We start from the raw sequence: 19,886 nt of genomic DNA, 5'->3' as shown, positions 1-19,886 counted from the left end.
AAGTGACCACAATGTCAAAGGTGTATGTCACAAGAACAAAGACAACGAGTTGTATAAGTTGTAGATTTTAACTACAACGACCAGAATTTCGAGTATCTGATGATTATAAACGTTCAAATTACTAACGATGAAACATGGACTATGTGGTATTATATATCTCCTATTTGATATAGGGTATGATCTGTAATGCCAGCATGCACATTTATTGTCCTCCTCTGAAAACAGGCCAAGAAGTTTTAGATTACTAGAAGAATTAGAAAAGGGAGAAAAGGGTCTTGGCCCTGAATCATGTTCTTATGGGCTAGCTGATTCTGACGATATCACTATGACAAAATGGAACGGTACGATTCTTGGTCCTCCTCATAGTAATCATGAAAACAGGATATATTCGCTTCTAATTGAATGTGGGCCTTCGTACCCAGATCAGCCACCAAAAGTAAAATTCGTGTCGAAAGTTAACTTGCCATGCGTCGACTCTCAGACAGGAGAGGTTATAAGAGAAAAGTTCCATACTCTAAGGGACTGGAAGAGATCATATACAATGGAAACAGTGTTACTAGAATTACGCAAGGAAATGGCTACTCCTGCCAACAAAAAGTTGCTACAACCACAAGAGGGCACCATCTTCTAAAATCAGATGAGGTATAAATCTACTTTAGATCTATTTCAAAAGAGAACTGGACTATGCCATGATATTATATGACAAGTTTTAATGCTGTTCTTTTCTCTATTCGCGGATGTAGGTACATATATTATAGTTAGTCATGCAAAGGATTTAGCGAGTATGATTCATTATTGAACCTTTATCATAACTGCAATTTTAATTGAGTTTCACTTAGATAACTTCTTTTTTTTCACAATTCAAGTACATCTTCAAAGTAATGATTAGTGTTCTTCAGGCCTCCAGTGGTAACACCGGTTTATTAGACTATTTCTATGCAGTCGTTTCATAGCAACCTTCGAACATAATCGGAAAGAGGTATCAGGAAAAAAAGAACCTGAAAAATTTCTATACGCATTTCAAATTTAACAAAGGTGCATAAGCTTTACTCATCCAAAAAAAAGTTCTGTAAGACCTGCATCTATCTAGTTTAGTTGACACACTGGAATCAAGATTGCACAAAGTTACAGTTCTATATTGCTGTTACCATACTTTGTGTTTGTGAGAGAAACAAAGTTATTTTACTAGAATTAAAACACTAATATAGGTGGTTCATTAAAGGGTCAAAAGTGCAAAAGATGATACACTTTTGGAGAAAAGAGTGTAATGCTTTCAGTCAGCATATTGGGTTGTTGCAACGTCGGTTTTATACGGAAGTAAAACTACGAGATTCTTCTAGGTTTGTTACCTTAAAAGATGTGGGTAATCTAAGGGCGACTAGTTTACCTGATTTTATATCATCGCCTAGTTCTAAACTCCAGTCGTTAATTTGGCATAGGCCAATGCAAAATGTTTTCTTGATGAAAAAACCGTGGACAAATACCACTAGAAAGGCTATGGTGGAATTCATTACGCATTTGCATGACTCTTATCCGGAAATAAATGTTATAGTGCAGCCCGATGTGGCCGAAGAGATTTCTCAAGATTTTAGATCCATGCCTAAATCGAACCCCAACCAGCCACACGTATTGTACACGGGGCCCAATTCTGAGATTATCAAGAAAACAGATTTGCTCGTTACGCTTGGTGGTGACGGAACTATTTTAAGGTCTGTGTCACTTTTTTCACATACACAAGTACCGCCTGTCCTTGCGTTTAGTTTGGGAACATTAGGATTCCTCTTACCATTTGATTTCAAGGACCATAAAGAAGTCTTCGAAAGAGTTCTTACGTCCAGGGCTAAATGTCTACATAGGACTAGACTTGAATGTCATTTAGTAAGAAATGGTCAAACAAAGCAGACAAAATCACTACATGCCATGAACGATATTTTCTTGCATAGAGGTGACTCATCTCACTTAACGAATCTGGATATTTATATCGACGGTGAATTCTTAACTAGAACTACTGCAGATGGTGTCACATTGGCAACTCCAACTGGATCTACAGCATACTCCCTATCTGCAGGCGGAAGTATCGTATCGCCGTTGGTCCCATCAATTTTGCTAACCCCCATCTGCCCCAGATCTTTATCTTTCCGCCCACTGATCCTACCAGAGACATCCCACATCAAAATCAAAATCGGCTCCAAAAATAACGGAGGACCGGACAGTAGTGTGGTAAAGCTATCTATTGATGGAATTCCACAAGACGATGTGTATGTGAATGACGAAATCCATATAGTGAACGAAATCGGGACCATTTACGTCAATGGAACCAAATTACCATTACCCCAGGAAGCACTCAAGTCGGCAAAACCTTCAGTTAAGAATGCAGGAATATACTGTGTTGCGAAGACAGAGAATGATTGGACAAAAGGAATCAACGAACTCTTGGGCTTCAATTCTAGCTTCCGGTTTGCTTCAAAACCGTAAATGTACCTTTTTGGCTGCCTCTTTTAAGTAGACAAATTAGAATTTAAGGATGATAATAGTGCATCAGGCTACACTACAACTACGACACCTATCTTAATCAAGCCAAAATAATAACTACACAAAAAAATTAATAGTAATAATAGTAATAATAATAGTAATAGTAAAAAAGATATTATGTTCGACTGATCCTTGCAACCACTCCCATACGGGCACGCGAAGGTAGACCCTTAGACCTGGACAAGTCCAGGCAACAGATGAATCGTTGCACCCAAGATCAGTCGATGGGGTTTATTCTCCAGTACATGCGAGAATAGTTATACAAACTGCAGCACAAATCCAACTTTTCATGGGCCCGGAACGCCCCGGAGGGGTTCAACCTCAAGAGGATGCTTTTACGCGCTGCGAATGTCTGTGAGTTTTGCGTTACTGACTTAAAACAAAATTTCAAGAACCCAAAATTTAACACTTTAAAGTATGTTAACTATTGATGGGCTTGGGAAATTTCATAAACCATTTCTCTCATATTTATACTCTGGGCAGAAGCACTGCAAAGAAAACTTTTTTTTTTATTTCATTTCTTTTTCGTTCTTGACTGCGTTAGGAGAAAATAGATCTCGTGTTACCCGCATATGCGACGGACTCTAGACAATAGTTTCCTAATTAGGGCCCGAATAGACATATTTTCTCAATGTTCCTGAGTGATCAAAAGTTGACACTACAATAAAAGATTTACTAGTAAGATTGAAATAAAATACTTAGACAATGGCCGCATTATCAATAAACCTCAGTTATTAAGGCAGTGGTATATGGGTACTATATTATAGTTTTGAGGATTATCGTTATGTTGCCCCTTACGGTTCCTGGTAATAGCTTTTCCTATTTCGGTTAACTTTGCATTCGTCTGTTTCAATGGTATTAGCAAGAATATGTGCGTTCAATGCCGTAATAGGAAGGTATTTACAATACCAAAATGGGAAGGTATATGAGGCAATGCGGAAGTAGTATTGACAGCATCTTCAGTGAAATGAAGTATGGGCACCTAAATTCATTAGTATAATGAAAATATTATGAAAGCATCTTTCCTAAATAGTCACTGAAAGCTTTCAGCAATGAAACAGCAAACATGCTGGATGTAATGGAGATGTATGTTCGAACTGGTGTCTCTAAAGGTCTTTTGCAAAACCTCATACCAACATGATACTATCTAGGGTATGATTTAGATTATGAGGTTTTTCTTCAACGTGCAAGTAACATTGTTGTGACAAGGATCATATATGTATATAAAAGGGACGTTATTCTTTGATTAAAAGTTTCGATCAGATTAACCTTAAACTATCATTAATTACCACTTTACTAAATTCCACAAGAAAAGAAGTAACAACTAACTATTCCTCACTTACTGATCTTTCTGCTATAATACAAAGAGAGCTAATAGTTTACTGTCGTCTGATCTTTTAACTGTGCAATAAGCCAAAAGAATTAAAAGTCATAAATTTTATTTGCCCTAAATCAACATCCTACACATTTAATATTTGATCTAATAGAAAAATGAGACTTTCTGCTGTTTTTGTCTCTGCAATCGCTTTATTATCTACCGTCATTGCTGCTCCAATAACCGAAAAAGAATCTGATGATTCTTCAATCAAGGTTCCTTCTGAGGCCATTTTGGGCTTCTTAGATTTAACTGCAGATGATGACGTCGGATTGGTTAAGATTAACAATGGTACCCATAGTGGAATCCTTTTCTTGAACACTACCATTGCAAGCATCGCATATGCTAATGAGACTATATTGAGTAAAAGGGAAGCATCCGTTGAAGCTGACCCATGGAAGTGGTTATCTTTGAGGGTTGGGCAACCAATTTACAAAAGAGAAGCTTCTCCAGAGGCTGAAGCTGAACCATGGGAATGGCTATCTTTGAGGGTAGGACAACCACTTTACAAGAGAGAAGCTTCTCCAGAGGCTGAAGCTGAAGCTGAACCATGGAAATGGCTATCATTTAGAGTAGGGCAACCAATTTATAAAAGAGAGGCTTCTCCAGAAGCTGAAGCGGATCCATGGAAGTGGTTATCTTTCAGAATTGGACAACCAATCTACTAGTTTTGAAATACCCACCCAATTACTATAGAATGATTGCTTGTTTTTTGTTTGATGACTGGCAAATTATGACAAAGTCTCTTCACCAACATATTTCACAAGGCTTAAAAGCTAAAATATTGATTGGTTACCTCTTGGTTCTTCTTCGGTTTATTATTCTTTTTTTTTCCACACCTCTACTTTCTTTGTCTCTTCAATTCCCTCCCGACTATATATAAAGACGATATATTTTTATTCTTTCACGACGACATTTTGTTCAACGTTGCTTCGAGCGACAACCCAGATATATAACAACAAAGTTATTCTTTGTTCAATATTTATCAAATCAATATAATAATTTGCTCTTGGTTAGTTGTTTGTCTGCTCCTTTCTTTTGTGTTTTTAGGTTTTGTCATTTTTCCTTTCGGGTATAGTTTCGATCCTTTTCAACCTTGGACCAATCCTAAATTTTGTCTTGTTTTTGTCTTGACTTTTTTTTTTCAATATAAGATTAGTGATTGCTGAGTATATATAGTTATGTCTTTTAGCATAAGAGTGCCTTTATATGGATCCTGGTTGCGCGAGGTGCGAATATTATTATTGACCGGGGTATGTCAAGATTTTTAATCGCAATTACTCTCTCATTTTCTAGCCTGTGCGTGTTTTTCTAATCATTACGCCCAAGGGTATATTTTACTCAAGAATTTGTCGATGAAGATCCCTGGAAGCTAAACCATTTGCTGATTGTTCTCTTCAAAAACAGTATTATTCTGTCCAAAAATGAAGAATATTCGGTAATTGGATCACTCCTATGAGTTACTGACGTCTCGGCAGTAGTGGGTCTCTCTTTAGAGACTTCTTTCTTCGTTGCGGTTTCTGCTTTAGCAGCCGGTTCTTGAACTTCCTCTTGGGGTTGTGAGTGTTCTTCACCAGTTTTGTTTTGTGTTGTTGAACCTAGCTTGTTATTTTCGAAATTAGTTGGTTTTGGTTCATCCTTTACCCCTTTATCATTATTTTCCCCTTTCGCTTTCTCTGCTTCAACATTCTTGTCTTTTTCTTCCTTCTTTGTGTCGTTGTTGTTTACAGTCTTTGTTTCTGGAAGAGAAGCCAAGTTTTGTTCCTTTGGGGTGTTGGTTGGCGAATCATTCGCATCATTTGTATTAGTTACGTAATTCTTTAGCTCGGGGCCATTGCTGTTAGAATAAATAACGTTGTTTTCATTTCCAATATCATCAAATTCTTTGGGGAAATCATTATCGGTAAACCAAGTCCCATTACCATCGATGAACTTAAAATGAACCTTCTCAACTTCTTTATCACCTGTGTCTACAACATACTCCCATTGCCCCTCAGATTCATTATATGTCATTGGCTTTATCGCCCACGATTCAATGTCTAAAGCAACTTGCAATCCTCCTTTTGGATCATGCTTGCTAATTATCTTCATTGCAGTATAACCTTCTTCTTTTCGCGTCAAATTTATCTTTTCACGGTCCTGAATATATATTACACAGCTTAAATTTTATTTTATAGTGTAGCTGAACGCTTGTTTGATCTGTGTCTATTGTTAAAAAAACTCCTCAAACATTAACTTCTATGCGTTTGTACATATTCAAAAGAATGTTGTTATGGGCAATCCTTAATATATATATCCCTAAAATGCACTTTGGGGAATCTTCGAAAACAAAAAAAAAAAAAAAAAAAAAAAAAATTAAATCGAAAACAAAAATAATATTATAAGCTGATAAAGCCGTCATGAGAGCAAAAGCAGTAATTTTCCTTTTGGTATCAGATTTTTCAGCAGTTTTGGAGCGACAGTACTCTTATAATCTACGCAACCTTTGAAGGTTGCATGTTGATATCCTAATTTTCTGAGATATATCTCAGGGGATCAAAAGTGACAGATTGTCAGGTTTTATATACTTGTTTTATAAGAGTAGATTAGCAAAAGGTCTGTGATATTTTTTAGATTAGGTTTGATATGTGTTTTTTTAAGAGTTCAATAAGAATCAGTTAAAACTGCTAGATATTATTAAACAGAAAGGTGTATCAAAGTATAAAAATGTTCATGGCAAATAATAGTGTAACATGTGAAGGTGAAAAAAAGGCGTAGAAATATAAGCAACTATCAATGATAACAATAAAATAGAATACAAGGTGTGAGTTTAAAGTGTCACAACAACAAAAGATAAAATGAAAAAATAGAATGATGATAATAGGAATAGTAATAATAATAAAAAAAAAAAAAAAATAACATCAGAAAGGTTGAAGAATAGATGACCAAACAAATGATGGTGAATGAGAAAGTGAATGTTTAAGATCAACTTCATGTGGTGATTTTTTTATGTGAGGTTCAATCATTTTTGCAATTGGAAGACAAAAAAAATAAAACGAAACTTGCAGCGATCGCAAAGGAAAGAATGAATGAATGTATGTATCAAGGGTGTAACAAAAAAAAAATGTAACCACGTTGGTCGATAATCGAGGAATATCTCTATATGGTAGAAAGTATTATCATGTAGGGGGAAAGAAAGAATTAATAGTTTGTTTTTTTTTTTACTGTTTAGTAAATTTTGGATATAAATGCAATGGGCGAGAATGAAGATAGGCTCTCGTTTTTAATAGCTTTTATCCTATCCTTTCTGTCAATTCCCTTATTCTTTGTGATTATTATTGTTTGTTTGTTTTTTTTTTTTCATTATTTTGCTTCATTTCGAACAAATAAGATAAAAGAGAAAGGTACATGAAGTTTGCTTTACAACTGCCTTGGAACGTTACCACATCTATCCTTACCGAAGTTAATCTTCAGATTTTTGAAATGAGGATTGGACTTGATTTTGTCAATGGCCAGAATAGCGTTACTAATGTTAGCAAAGTTGATGAAACAGCAGTTCTTTTCGTACAAGAAATTAATTTGTTCGACGGTTCCAAATTCTTCGAAGATGGATCTCAAAGCATCTTCGGTGAAGATTGGTTCTTCAAGCTTTGAATCCTCTTCGAAGTTGATGTTCCCCAAGTAGATATTACGGGAAGCACCTCTAGAAACAGCTAATGCGATTAGGTTTGGAAGAGGGCCCGAGTGTTTGCCCCAACCAATTTTACAACGCTTGTTGTGAATGGTTAATCCATGTAAAGAACTCATAGCATAAAATTGTGCGGCAGCAGTTGGGTCGATGAAAGTAACAAAGCAGACGTGGCGGTCGTTCAAGAGCTTGATATTTTGCAACAATCCTCCGCGAATGGCGTTACAGATTTCTTCAAGCTTCACATTTTTGGGCAAGTTACCGAGGTACACGGTACGGTTGCCCAAGTTGTTGGCTCCCCCGGCGGAAGTTGCGATGGCTGCTGCTGCTGCGGATTGTTGTAGTAACGTTTGGGAGATGAGCTCTCTGTTGTTTTCCATTAGAGCTTCCATTCCTGGTTGTATGCCGAGAAACTGGGCAACGTTGTGTTGTTGAGTTTTGGTAATAAATGCACATCTATCCTTACCGTAGAATACCTTCTTGTTTGAATAATATGGATCGATGGATCCGATGTTTGCCACTGCTTTGATAGCTGAGAAAACAGAAGTGAAATGAACGAATGCAATGCCTCTATCTTCGACCAATTTGATAGATTCGATTTCGCCAAACTGGGACAAGTCTTCCAATAGTTTTTCCTTGGTGATGACTACTTCCTTAGGGTCTGCGCCCCACTTCTCGCAGAGATCCTTGTTTGTGTTTAGTTTACCGATGTAGACGTTTCTTGTTGCGCCGTCGTTGGAGATCCCAGCGCGAACGATGGGGTCTATTGGCTGCGGTTTACCCCAGCCGATTTTGATATCGCGGCCGTCGATGTTCAAACGCTTCAAGATCGCGTCCGAGTGGAAGAGAAGGGCATCGTTCTCGTCGACAAACGAGACGAATGCGCACATCTTCTCTGGAAGGATCTTCACTTCTTCGACGACACCTGTGCGCACATAGTCGAGCAATGCCTTGTACGTAATCGTGGATGGGATGTTCCCCAAATACACGGTCCTAGAAGGGGCCGTGGTGAAGTCTCTTGGGTTGTTCAGCTGGCCGGATTGAAGCGAGAGAGGCATGTTTGCCTCTGCAGTGAACTGCGCGAGTAGGTTCACGGAGGAAGGCTTTTCCTCGCGCTCTGGCTGCGCTGCCACGACGCTAATGGGTCTTGGCGAGAGAAACTCGGAAGATCCAGAAGAGAGCGGCGGGTACTCCATGTACTCTTGCGAAGGCAAGCGTATCAAAGACATGTCGGACATGCCCATGCCCGTGGACCCCATAACCGGGCTTATGATGTGGTTCGAGAAGGAGAACTGGTGGCCCTGGGACCCCTGGTGAGGATGCTGGTGTTGCTGGTGTTGCTGATACTGCATGCCTGGTTGCATACCTTGCTGGTATGGGAGCCCCTGCTGTTGGTACTGGAGGCCCTGTTGCTGTTGTTGTTGTTGCTGCTGATGATGATGATGATGATGCTGATACTGTAAATGTTGCTGCTGCTGCTGCTGTTGATTCTGGTGGTTATGCTGGCCGGGATGCTGCTGCTGCACCTCCCACTGCGAGCCCTGGTCAGACCACATCGTGTTCTGTCTCGAGCTTGCCTGGTACGAAAGATCAGAAACCGGAGAAAGCGACTCCCCAACTGGCGAAGCCGCCATTTGGCGCATCTCCAGCCCTCCATTCGCGTTAGATCCCGAACTAGAACTAGACTGCCCATGCAGGTGTCCATGCACATGCCCATGGCCTGCCTCGTGGCCCTGTGAAGACGGCTGCGGCTGGCTGAACGGCGAGTATGTCATCTTCTTTCCAAAAACTTTTTTTTCTTCGCCACTACTAAAACCTCTTTTTCAGTCAGTTTTTCCAGCAATTCTCGCTATCTAATGCCACCTCGTCGTGTTGCTGCTATTCCTCTTACCCTATACCTCTCAGATATCACTCAAAGTATACCTGTATCTGTATAAATACGCTTTTTCTTTGCTTCTTTCTACAAAACAATGTGGCAGCTTGGCAATATGTTATACAAAAAATTCGTTGCAACTTTTTGTATATTCAATTCAGATGTGTCTGTCTGGCTAAACTTCGTTTTTTTTTCTTTCGATTTGGTGAAGAGAGTGAAAACTGAAAACTGAAAACTGGAAATTGGAAACTGAAAAGCGAAAAGCGAAAACCAGCGAGAGAGAGAGAAGAGAAAGAAAAAAAAAAAAAATTCGAAATCGAATATGAAAATGAAGATCAAGAAACACGAAGAGCGCGAGATGAGATGAGAAAGCGGGAAAGCAGGAAAGCAGGAAAGTGAGAAATCTGGAAGAAGAGTACGAGGAAGAGGAAGAAAAAAAAAAAACGGAAAACCCAGAAAACGGCGGTCCTCGGTGTTGAAAAGAAAAGAAGATGGGGCAGCGCAGCGATAAGCAAGTGTAAGTGTACGCTACTGGCTGCTTTAGGATCAGATACGACCTGGGACGCGATACAGCGTGGTTAGTGCCTTTGCCCTTGCACTTGCCTTTGCACTTGCTTTTGCCGCAGGCAAAACGCCTTCAACAAAAGCCAGAGAGAGGCCAAAGCCAGAGCCAGGCCAAAGCCAGAGCCAAGAGGGCTTCCCTGCTCCTCTGCTCCTCTGCTCCTCTCCTCTCCTCTTGTTCTCGGTACGCATTTCTTTTGGCGCTGGCTTTTGACACAATGCTGCAGGCTCAGCCCAGACGCACACAAAAGAAAGAAACCAACCAAGTAAAAACCAAAAGAAAAAAAGGAAAAAAAAGAAAAACAGAGAGGGGGGAGAGAGAGGTACCGTACCGGTAGGGTAATCGTGCGGTGCGTGATGATGCGTTTTTTAACAAGGGCGGCGCCACGTGAGTGTCACGTGGTGATCACGTGTCTGTGTCTGTGTCTGTGTCGGCCTCGGCCTCGGCCTCTGTCTCGGTCTCTGTTTCACCCTGTGGCTCTGGCCCTGGCTCTGGCTTGGCAGGGGCTGAGGCCTCGCTCACACTGGTCCTCGAAATATTGATCCCCATGAACGGGTATGCGTGCGGCCCCGCCGAAGCCCCCCCATGATCCCCCAGCTCTTCATCCTCTTCGCGCTCCCGCTTCACAGGCGACCGCTGTACATTCGGACCTCTCAAACCACCAGAAACAGTACGACCTTGCTCCATCGGCTCCTCCCCCAGCTCCTCCTTTACCTTACGTCTCGTCTCCTCCACCAACTGCAACGCCTGCTCCTGCGCTTCACTCGCTAAACTCTCCCACACCCTCATCTTACAACCAAATAACTCCATCGCTCTTCCGTAAATCTCCTCCATATCAAGCCTGTGCTCCGTCAAATCAAGCTCCAATGCCACATCTTTACAGCCAAGAACCCATTGCGAGCCATCTTCCCTGATAGTCGTCTGGGCCTGGGCCTGGGGCTCGCACACCTTAGCACACCACTCTTTCACTTGTCGCAGCCCCTCGTCGCTTAATTGCCCATCTGAGCGTCCGTAGTCGTACCCGTAATCGTACCCATCTATATGCACCCATATCTCCAGCTCATCGCCCAATCCCCACGAGCAATACCCTAAAAAGAACTGATGAGTCTCATCGCCAATCTTCTCCACGTAAAACCATCCATCGCCCGCTTTACTGTCCGTCTGGCTATCCAACTCGCCCATGCTACCTTATATATGCGCCCTGGACCGCTTTATAGGGCTACTACTACCTCGCCTTTTCGGAGTTCTACCACTTCGATGCTCTCAATATGCTGTAAAACCCCATTTTTCTTTTATCAAACCCTGACACATTATGAAATATTCGTAAATCATGAAATGAAATATATATCATATTACAAATTAAACCCAGATTCAGTCATTCTACATATAGAAAAGAAGAAAACAAACACATATTAAACCGACTTACTGGAGCTCTGTTGAAGGCATCACCGAAACCTCAAGAAATAATATGGCAGAAGTAGACCAAAATTCCGTTACGCAACAACAGATACTACCTCCGGACTATTCTTTGAAAGAGCCAGAACCGGAACATTGTCCGGGCCCAGAGTCCGAAAACGCTGGAAAAGGCGACTCTTGTCAGGGCTGTGCCAACAAGGAAATATGTGAAAGTCTTCCCAAGGGCCCAGATCCAGATTTGCCGTTGATAAGAGATAATTTAGCCAATATTAAACACAAAGTTTTGATCCTTTCCGGTAAAGGAGGTGTCGGGAAATCGACATTCACTACAATGCTAAGCTGGGCCTTATCTGCAGACGAGGACCTACAGGTTGGTGCCATGGACCTTGATATATGTGGGCCGTCTTTGCCACATATGCTTGGATGCCGTGACGAAAATATTCACGAATCAAATACTGGCTGGACCCCAGTTTACGTCACCGATAATTTGGCTACCATGTCTATCCAGTACATGTTGCCCGATACAGACTCTGCCATCATCTGGAGAGGCTCCAAAAAGAATGCACTAATCAAGAAGTTCTTAAAAGACGTGGATTGGGACTACCTTGACTACCTACTCATCGATACTCCTCCAGGGACCTCGGATGAACACATCTCAATTAATAATTACTTGAAAGAGAGCAAAATTGACGGAGCTCTAATAGTAACAACTCCCCAAGAAGTGGCCCTATTAGATGTACGAAAAGAGATTAACTTTTGCAAGAAAGCAGGTATTAATATCCTTGGACTCGTGGAAAACATGAGTGGGTTCGTTTGCCCTAATTGTAAAGGCGAATCACAAATATTCAGAGCAACTACGGGCGGTGGTAAAGCTCTTTGTAAGGAGCTGAATATACCGTTTTTAGGATCGGTCCCATTAGATCCAAGGATTGGTAAATGTTGTGAAACTGGTGAAAGTTTCTTAGACGAATACCCTGATAGTCCGGCATCTGCTGCCATCCTTGAAGTTATAGAATCCCTAAGAGACGCCGTGGGTGATGTTTAATATAGGACCCCTCTCTCATATTATTTTTTAGGCATCTATCTGATTTTCGAAAACTCAAATAATTATACAAATCCTACTTAAGATCATAAGATTTACATAGAAGACAAAACTTTTGAAAGGTACTTAGACTCAGGTTGGCCAAGTGGTAAAGATAATAGGCTTTCTTTTGGAATTTTTTTCGATAGAGATTCAAAGTTAATGAGGAATAGCTCACTCACTGTCTCCGAAATGAAAGAGCATGCAACATTAACTAACTCGTGTTGGGAATACTCATTGCGTAAAGGTGGTAGTGCAGTGATTATCGAGTGAATCGTATTCTCATCAACAGAATCATTTAGTATAAGCTTAATATACTTTTCATAAACCGCCAAACCCTTATCCCAAGTAGAGATAGTATGAGCTGGGAATTTCTTTAAAAGTTGATCTAGCAGTAAGAGATGATCCTTGTTTGATTTAGCATTTAATATAAGTTTTGGTGCAACAGTCGTTATGACTACAATTTCTGCCTCCTTATATTGTCCAGCCTTTAATAGATTTCTGACCTCTGAAAGATAATCTCCGCAATATTTGTCGTGTAAAGCTAAGTGACGATGAATTATAGCTGACGAAATGCTTAGTCGTTCAAGGATTGTTTCATTTTCGGCAGATGTAAAGTAGATGATTTCAGAACTTAATATTTGATCAATCATTTGCTGTGCAACAAAATCGTTGCTGATGAAACATGCTACAAATAATGCTTCTTTGTACATTGCATCAATTTTCAACTGCTCAATGAACTCCAAAGTGATTCTATCACGTAAGAGGTTACTCATATCATCTCTCTTCAACATTTGGGTGAAAAACCAGCACAGGCGTACATCAAACGTCTTAGAATAGGTTCTGAGTTCATCCAATAATACCTCCACTTGTAAGTTTGAGCATGCAAATAATTTCATTATATTCATTGACATCTTCTCGAACGATGTCAGTGATGCTGTATCAATAAATGGGTTGGTCAACGCTTTCAGAGTCAATTCTTGTAGAGAGAAAGAATCGATATCGCCATAATATAACTGCAATCCGAAATTCACTAGCCATGAGTAGTTATTGCTCTCATTGATAAGTGAACCAGAATTAAACGGCGAGCCGGTTAGAAGCTGGTATATGCTGATGATTACGGGGTTAACCTTAGATCCTAAAGATTTCCATTTGGCAATTTGAGCCGAAGCTGTCTCGCTTACAATTGGATCGTTAGAGCCTAGTAAAGATATTAAAACGGCCAAATGTTTATTGTTGGATGAGATGGCAGTTTTTGATGCATTTACAATGTCATTCTTAGCTAGGTAGAGGAAAATGCTCTCAAGTGGCTCCGCTGTAGATAGCTTGGAGTCAACTTCATCGGCAGTCTCTTCAACCAACCACTGACACAAGTTCATATATCTTTGTTTCTTAACCAATGTATCATATACTTGCTTATTATGAACATCATATGAAAGAGATATGGGATCAAATAGAATGGAAGCTAATTTCAAAATTTTATCTTCATTTGGAACGTTTGAATAAGCTGATGCAATATTGTTGAAGTTTAATGAGCATTCTTCAACAGCAGGATAGCCATTTTTCCTTGTGCTAATTATTGAAGTGTTCAAGTAACTGGTGAAAACTCTATCAAAGGCCGATTTATTGATTTGAACATTAGATCTGAAAATGATCTGTTTACAACCAGATGGGTGAGAAGGATCCTTAACTAAAAGTTTCCCGTTGTTGTTAAATTTAGCAAGTGAAATGGCTGAGTTCATTCTTCTCTCAGCTTTGATGGATTTGTAAGCAGCTAATTGTTCTTGGAAGTTGGGGAACAAAATATCATCTAACGAATCCGTTGTAGTGTTTTTCAACATGAAAGGTTTGGAAAAGATAGAGTTTTTACTGTCACCAGCTAATTCTAGCTGTTCCTTCCAATTTCTAGATGTCATTAGTTCGGGAGACGAATTAAGAAGATCTAAATCCTCTTCGTTAACCTCAGAAGGTTCGTAAGGTTTTTCCTTTATAATAAGAGACATATCAGCATCATTATAGTCATTTTCGATAGAAGAGCTGACAGGTATCTCATTATCTAAACCCAAAACATCTTTCCTTATTGCTACAGTTTCATTACCCGTCAAGTTTTGATCTTCTTCTTCACTATCCTCATTAATTGGAGCAAACATTTTGCCCCCATAGTAGCCTTTTGGGAATGCCAAATGTCTATTCTTAATCTCCTTTGCAGATTCATTAATTGCTTCTTCGGTATCAACCTCAATGTCTTCTTCATTTACGATACCCCAAACGCTAAAATGTTTAACCTTGAAGGTCCAAACACCACCAAATGGATTGTATGAGATAAATTCCATCTCTTTCATGTTTCTCAAACGTTTGATAAAGTATTGGACTTCTGCAATTTTGGAGTTATCGGTAATTGGTTTTTTAGTCTTTTTATCGATTGGATAAACATTTTGTAACGTGATGACAGCTGGGACATTTAGGCCGTATCCCACCTGTGGTTTATTATCTGGATCTGGATAAACTTCTACCGTTTTGTTTTCATTAAATATAACAGTTTTTCCAAATAGGTCATTAAAATCTTCACTGAATGCAGTTAAATCCACATCATATTCAAAACTTATCGAACCAATGTTCTTACGTCCTATAACAAAGTTTGAGACGTTCGCTAGTTGCTTTTTTGACAGTTTTTTTAGTTGTTCTACAGTAGGAGAACACCAGTAATCGGTTGTTGAACTTGAACTAGGATTGAGTTCCTCATTAGAGGCGACTGATGTTTTTTGGACTGGACTCATCTCTAGAGGATTTGAAGAAAACAAGAGTTTGTCGTTCTTTGTGGCATTGTTATTGCTTGATTCCTTCTCTTCGAGACTTTTGATTTTTGTGGTTGAAGACTCGCCACTTAGCAATCTCATCTTTTTAGCTGCACTTCTATTGGTGTCTATAGTCAACTTCTTGATATTAGAGAAATCCTTTTGGTATAGGGATGTAAGTAAAGCATTTTTACCATTAATCTGTTTACTTTTGATATTTGAATCTTCCTTTGTAGGTTGTGCAATACCATCCTGCCTAACTAAAAATTTATTGGATGGAGAAAATAGGCCCTGAGTCGTTTCCCTGCTCTTCAGATTTTTTAGTCTCGAAGTTAGCTTTCCTATTAGTGTTGAATTACTTGACGTGTTCAAAGTTGATGTAGAGGAAGAGGCGGTGGAAAATTTCCTGCTAGGTTTCATCTCCGATGCAGGTTTAGGTTGGCTTGCTAGGGAAGAAGTGATTGACTCAGGCATAGTTAACACTGTCGTAGAATTTAGTTGGAGGCCATAAGGATTACTAGTAACTTGTTGACTGTTCGGCTGCATTGATTGTGGGTTATTCATAAAGGTATTAGAGAGACCCGTTGGTTTGTTAGTCGAAAAAAGACTACCTGTTCCTTGAGATGAAGAGTTACCAAAGAGAGAAGTTTTGGGAGCTGTGTTTGAATTGTTTAAGGTATTAGAATTGGAGGACAAAATGTTTGACTGTCCAGAATTATTGCCAAACAACGATCCCGTCCCAGTACCAGCAGTTCCTGTAGCATTGGAATTTGTGGTGATTTTGTTTCCAAATAATCCACCAACTTGATTCGTACTAGATGTTTGTTCGCCAAGCTTAAATCCGTTAGTAGTACTAGTACCTAGTGCATTGTTTTGAGAAGGCTGTTGTGTATTGGAGTTACTAAATAAACCACCACTCTGTTGTGTATTGTTGTTTCCTGGAGCTGAAAATAATAAGGGCTTCGGAGTTGAAGAAACAGTGTTTGATGATTGAAATAACGAGTTAGCTTGAGGCGTATTTTGCGCGGCATTGTTGTTGCCAAAAAGGTTCAAGGCAGGTTTATTATTAGTCTGTGTGGTATTGAATCCTGTTGGATTTCCAGGGCTAGGTGTAGACACAGCATTGCCTCCAAAAAGGGACCCCGTGTTTGGTTTGTTATTCAAAAGGCCATTACTAGTTGGTGTCGACGTTGTCGGTGTAGAAGTGTTCAAATTACCGAACAATGAGCCTGGTGGTTTATTGTTTCCGAACATGACACAACCGTAATTTGGTCAAAACGATATTCAATCTATGTTAAATTGCAACAAAGTTTAAAATAATACACCCCTAGTCTTGTGGTTGAGTTATTTTTTTATTCTTTGAATAACAAGAGATCAATGGTTGACTGTTATACTACCTATCGTGTTTTCTATTCTCTTTATTTACGTTGAATGTATTTCAATATCTCGAATAGAATACCTTCTATGTTTTTATTTTTTTTCTTTTAAAAAGTTGAAAACCTAGAATAACCATATTATTCGTATGAAACTATTTTTAATGTAAAACCTTATACATATATATTTCTCCAGACTATATATACTTATTCAATATACGACCAAATTACAGTTTGAGAGCCACCCAAATGCCTTTTCATATCTCTTAACAAAGTTATCAGTAATTTCCCTTGCCGTCCTATCATCCCCATAAAGAATATTTGCTTTTATAGTAACCTTTTTCGAATTGCAGACTACATCAAAAAAATGCTCAATGGGTATTGATAGGGATAACTTGCAATGATATTTACAATCGAAGGGCTGGATTTTGATTGTCTTATCATTTTCAGGTTCTGACTTTATGAAAGTCGAAAACATTAGCTTCAATTTCTCAAACTCCGAAAAGACGTTAAGAAGGTTGGTTAGCTGTTTTTGAAGAAAGCACACTGAATTAATTCCATTGGAAAAGTTATTCTTACATGATACTATCCAGCAATTGATGAAAGCCATTTCGGATTCGCTTATCCCCTCTTCTTGAATTTTGAACGATATGCATGATGGCTGATCAAGCTTTGAAAGGTATATGGAGACTGTGATTTTGCTATTGTATAGCGAAGTTGTCAAGATGGAGCCTCTAATGCTCTTGAATTTGATTCCGGAGATATTTTGATATAATGAGAAATTCCTTTTGAGTTTTTCTACTTCGTAACTTGTGCAGACCTTATTGTGTCTCAATTCCTTCTGGAGTTCGTGTGTTTCTTCATTTACTTTGTTTATCTGTTCTCTTATTGTTTGTATACGATCGGTTAGTTGATCCTTTTTGGCCGTTAATTTACTTAGATCTGCAATTTTCAACATATTTTCTTTAAGGTCCTCTTTCAGTTTATTGACTTTCAGAAGAACTGAGACCTGCTCGTTTGTTTCGTCAAAAGATTCGTTATGTTTACCCAAGATATCTATTTCCTTAAGAAGTACATGTTTAATATCACTGACTCTCATTTTGATATCATTAATTTCATTCATGTATTTCATGATTTGTGCGTTTTCGTCAAGTAAAATAGCCATGTTTTCTTCGAGGACTGTCTTGATCCCTTTTAAATGTTGGGATCTCCACTCAAACCATACTTTTTCCGATTGCAATCTGGACATGATTGTCACCAATTGTAACTTCTTGTCTGCAATATTGCGGATTTCTTTATCTGAGTCGAAATACTCTTTTATTAGTCTTGGAGGAGCATTAGAGGCAATTTGATCTTGTAAACTTTTCAAAAGCATTTTTGATTGTATTATTCTTCTATTCAACTCTTTGGCAGTAAAAGCCTGTATTTCAAGAATTGGGATATTGTAATATAGCGCCTGGTGTAAAATATTTGAAGGAACTGTTTCAATCTCTTCCGTACTGCTGAACTTTATTTTCAGTTCATCTATAGTATTTTCCACATCAAATTTCACCCCTGTCTCTTCAAAAAATGTTTCTAGAGCAATAGGTTCTACTTGGCTTTGTGTCGCCGCTTGATACTCTTTCTCTGTAGAAAGAGTCGTTGGGTGATCTAAAGGTTTGGCTTGATTTGGAGCAGCATCTGTGGTAATTGGGATTGGAGAAAGTCTTTCCATATCTGCGAAATCTGAATCAAAATTCTCTTTTTCTTCTTCCCTACTTGCTATTTGGTTTTTGACTGGTGACTGATACGAGCCATTCGAAAGTTTTCTTCTCTTTGCTGATGGAAGAGGGGCCTCCAGCTGGGTGGAAGATACTACTTGTGAGGGGCGTAACTCTAAAGGAGCCTGTAAATTTGTAAACTCCATGGTCTCTTCTGGAGCAGGGGGTGTGGATTTTTTGATTGTTTGGGTAGCCTCTGAAGGTTGGGTTCCAAATTCGGCAGTGTTGACCAGTATTTGCTCAGTAAATTCCATAGACTCCTCTTCATTAGTCCTAAGTTGTCTTCGTGGAATTGTAAGATCCATTGTCTCGTCTAATACTTTGGTTTCAACATTACTTATCTCAGTGACCACGCTGTTCGTATTTTGTTTCTCATTGAGGTTTTTGTCTTCATTCCCATTTCCATACTCTATCTTCTCCTCCGTATCTTTTGGCTTTTGAATATTATTTTCAATATTTTCTTCATCTTTGGTATCATCGTCTGGTTTAGCGCTATGTTTAGCAAACAACTGTGTAATATCCATCGACACCTCCTTGTCAAAAATTGGTTGGTAACTGTCATTTTTCGACTCATCGGATGGTTCGGTAGTCTGAAAAATCGATCCAATTGGACTCGTGAACTCCATCGTCTCACCAGAATCACTAGTATCTTTCCTCTCCCCAGATAAGTCATGGTTAATTGGTACCTCCACTGTTAGAGCAGATTTTCTTCTTGGCTCTCTCACATTCTGAATGGATTGTGGTATAAAATCAAACTTGTGTAGAGTTACATCTGGTGCAAAAGAAACACGTCTATTACCCTTTGAGAAAGATGCATTTATTCTGGATGTAGTATTATTACCATCTAAAATTTCCTCTTTCGACAATCCCTGTGTAGGAAACTGTATCTGCGACATAGTCAAGTTTTGGCTGTTACCTGTCGTATCATCATCTTTAAATTTCTGTTTAAGAATACTCTTTGGTAACAAAGAGAGTCTTCTGGGATCACTCATTTATTAATTAAATTTCCTTATGATGCTCAATTTGATTCACTTATCTCTAGTTTGGGACTGCACTTCATATACCTTCAAACAATCGCTATGTCTGTTTGTACTTTTATATTTAGCTGTTGTTGATCTCTTTTGTTTACCTTTTTGAAAGAATAAACAATTAAATACTGAGTTGTTAAGATGAGATGAGATGAGATGAGATTTGAATAAACCAAATATATCGGTAACAACAAGCTACTCACATCATATTTCCAGTATTCCAAGCTCAATAGCATTGAGTTCAAAGAAATGAAATCACCAAGAATATATAATCTCATTGAGCGAAGGCGATAACCAAGAAATAATTTCTATTCATATCATTAAGTTATGTCACGTGATACTGTTCGGGTAATACGAGTTTCAACTGCATCGCTAAAAAAATAAAAACCTCTGAAAAATTAATGAAAGAGATTGACTGCTGATG

At 39.0% G+C, this 19,886-nt stretch overlaps 9 protein-coding genes across 9 annotated transcripts; 4 read left to right on the top strand and 5 right to left on the bottom strand.

Moving 5' to 3' along the window:
- Positions 1 to 11: 11 nt before the first annotated feature.
- On the top strand, positions 12 to 631 carry MMS2 (E2 ubiquitin-conjugating protein MMS2; the record flags this gene model as incomplete). The annotated part of the gene is made up of 2 exons (XM_022821026.1): positions 12 to 22; positions 232 to 631. 2 exons carry the CDS (start codon positions 12 to 14, stop codon positions 629 to 631), a joined length of 411 nt encoding a protein of 136 aa, XP_022677431.1.
- Positions 632 to 1,239: 608 nt separating this feature from the next.
- Positions 1,240 to 2,475, top strand: POS5 (NADH kinase; the record flags this gene model as incomplete). The annotated part of the gene is made up of 1 exon (XM_022821025.1): positions 1,240 to 2,475. One exon carries the CDS (start codon positions 1,240 to 1,242, stop codon positions 2,473 to 2,475), a length of 1,236 nt encoding a protein of 411 aa, XP_022677430.1.
- A 1,548-nt stretch (positions 2,476 to 4,023) lies between these two features.
- On the top strand, positions 4,024 to 4,575 carry MF(ALPHA)1 (mating factor alpha-1; the record flags this gene model as incomplete). Its single annotated transcript, XM_022821024.1, has 1 exon — positions 4,024 to 4,575. One exon carries the CDS (start codon positions 4,024 to 4,026, stop codon positions 4,573 to 4,575), a length of 552 nt encoding a protein of 183 aa, XP_022677429.1.
- A 673-nt stretch (positions 4,576 to 5,248) lies between these two features.
- On the bottom strand, positions 5,249 to 5,998 carry UIP4 (Uip4p; the record flags this gene model as incomplete). The annotated part of the gene is made up of 1 exon (XM_022821023.1): positions 5,249 to 5,998. The coding sequence occupies one exon, from the start codon at positions 5,996 to 5,998 to the stop codon at positions 5,249 to 5,251; it is 750 nt and encodes a 249-aa protein (XP_022677428.1).
- Positions 5,999 to 7,306: 1,308 nt separating this feature from the next.
- Positions 7,307 to 9,349, bottom strand: MRN1 (Mrn1p; the record flags this gene model as incomplete). The annotated part of the gene is made up of 1 exon (XM_022821022.1): positions 7,307 to 9,349. The coding sequence occupies one exon, from the start codon at positions 9,347 to 9,349 to the stop codon at positions 7,307 to 7,309; it is 2,043 nt and encodes a 680-aa protein (XP_022677427.1).
- A 1,065-nt stretch (positions 9,350 to 10,414) lies between these two features.
- On the bottom strand, positions 10,415 to 11,191 carry KLMA_60352 (uncharacterized protein; the record flags this gene model as incomplete). The annotated part of the gene is made up of 1 exon (XM_022821021.1): positions 10,415 to 11,191. The coding sequence occupies one exon, from the start codon at positions 11,189 to 11,191 to the stop codon at positions 10,415 to 10,417; it is 777 nt and encodes a 258-aa protein (XP_022677426.1).
- A 286-nt stretch (positions 11,192 to 11,477) lies between these two features.
- Positions 11,478 to 12,470, top strand: NBP35 (Fe-S cluster-binding ATPase; the record flags this gene model as incomplete). Its single annotated transcript, XM_022821020.1, has 1 exon — positions 11,478 to 12,470. One exon carries the CDS (start codon positions 11,478 to 11,480, stop codon positions 12,468 to 12,470), a length of 993 nt encoding a protein of 330 aa, XP_022677425.1.
- A 92-nt stretch (positions 12,471 to 12,562) lies between these two features.
- NUP145 (nucleocytoplasmic transporter NUP145) lies at positions 12,563 to 16,555 on the bottom strand (the record flags this gene model as incomplete). The annotated part of the gene is made up of 1 exon (XM_022821019.1): positions 12,563 to 16,555. One exon carries the CDS (start codon positions 16,553 to 16,555, stop codon positions 12,563 to 12,565), a length of 3,993 nt encoding a protein of 1,330 aa, XP_022677424.1.
- A 330-nt stretch (positions 16,556 to 16,885) lies between these two features.
- SPC105 (kinetochore-microtubule binding complex subunit SPC105) lies at positions 16,886 to 19,426 on the bottom strand (the record flags this gene model as incomplete). The annotated part of the gene is made up of 1 exon (XM_022821018.1): positions 16,886 to 19,426. One exon carries the CDS (start codon positions 19,424 to 19,426, stop codon positions 16,886 to 16,888), a length of 2,541 nt encoding a protein of 846 aa, XP_022677423.1.
- Positions 19,427 to 19,886: the final 460 nt, after the last annotated feature.

The sequence above is a fragment of the Kluyveromyces marxianus genome, chromosome 6, assembly GCF_001417885.1.
Source record: "Kluyveromyces marxianus DMKU3-1042 DNA, complete genome, chromosome 6".
In the NCBI taxonomy this organism is placed as follows: domain Eukaryota; kingdom Fungi; phylum Ascomycota; class Saccharomycetes; order Saccharomycetales; family Saccharomycetaceae; genus Kluyveromyces; species Kluyveromyces marxianus.
The sequence above is the reverse complement of the archived record's forward strand: the minus strand, read 5'-3'. Positions and strand labels throughout refer to the sequence as shown.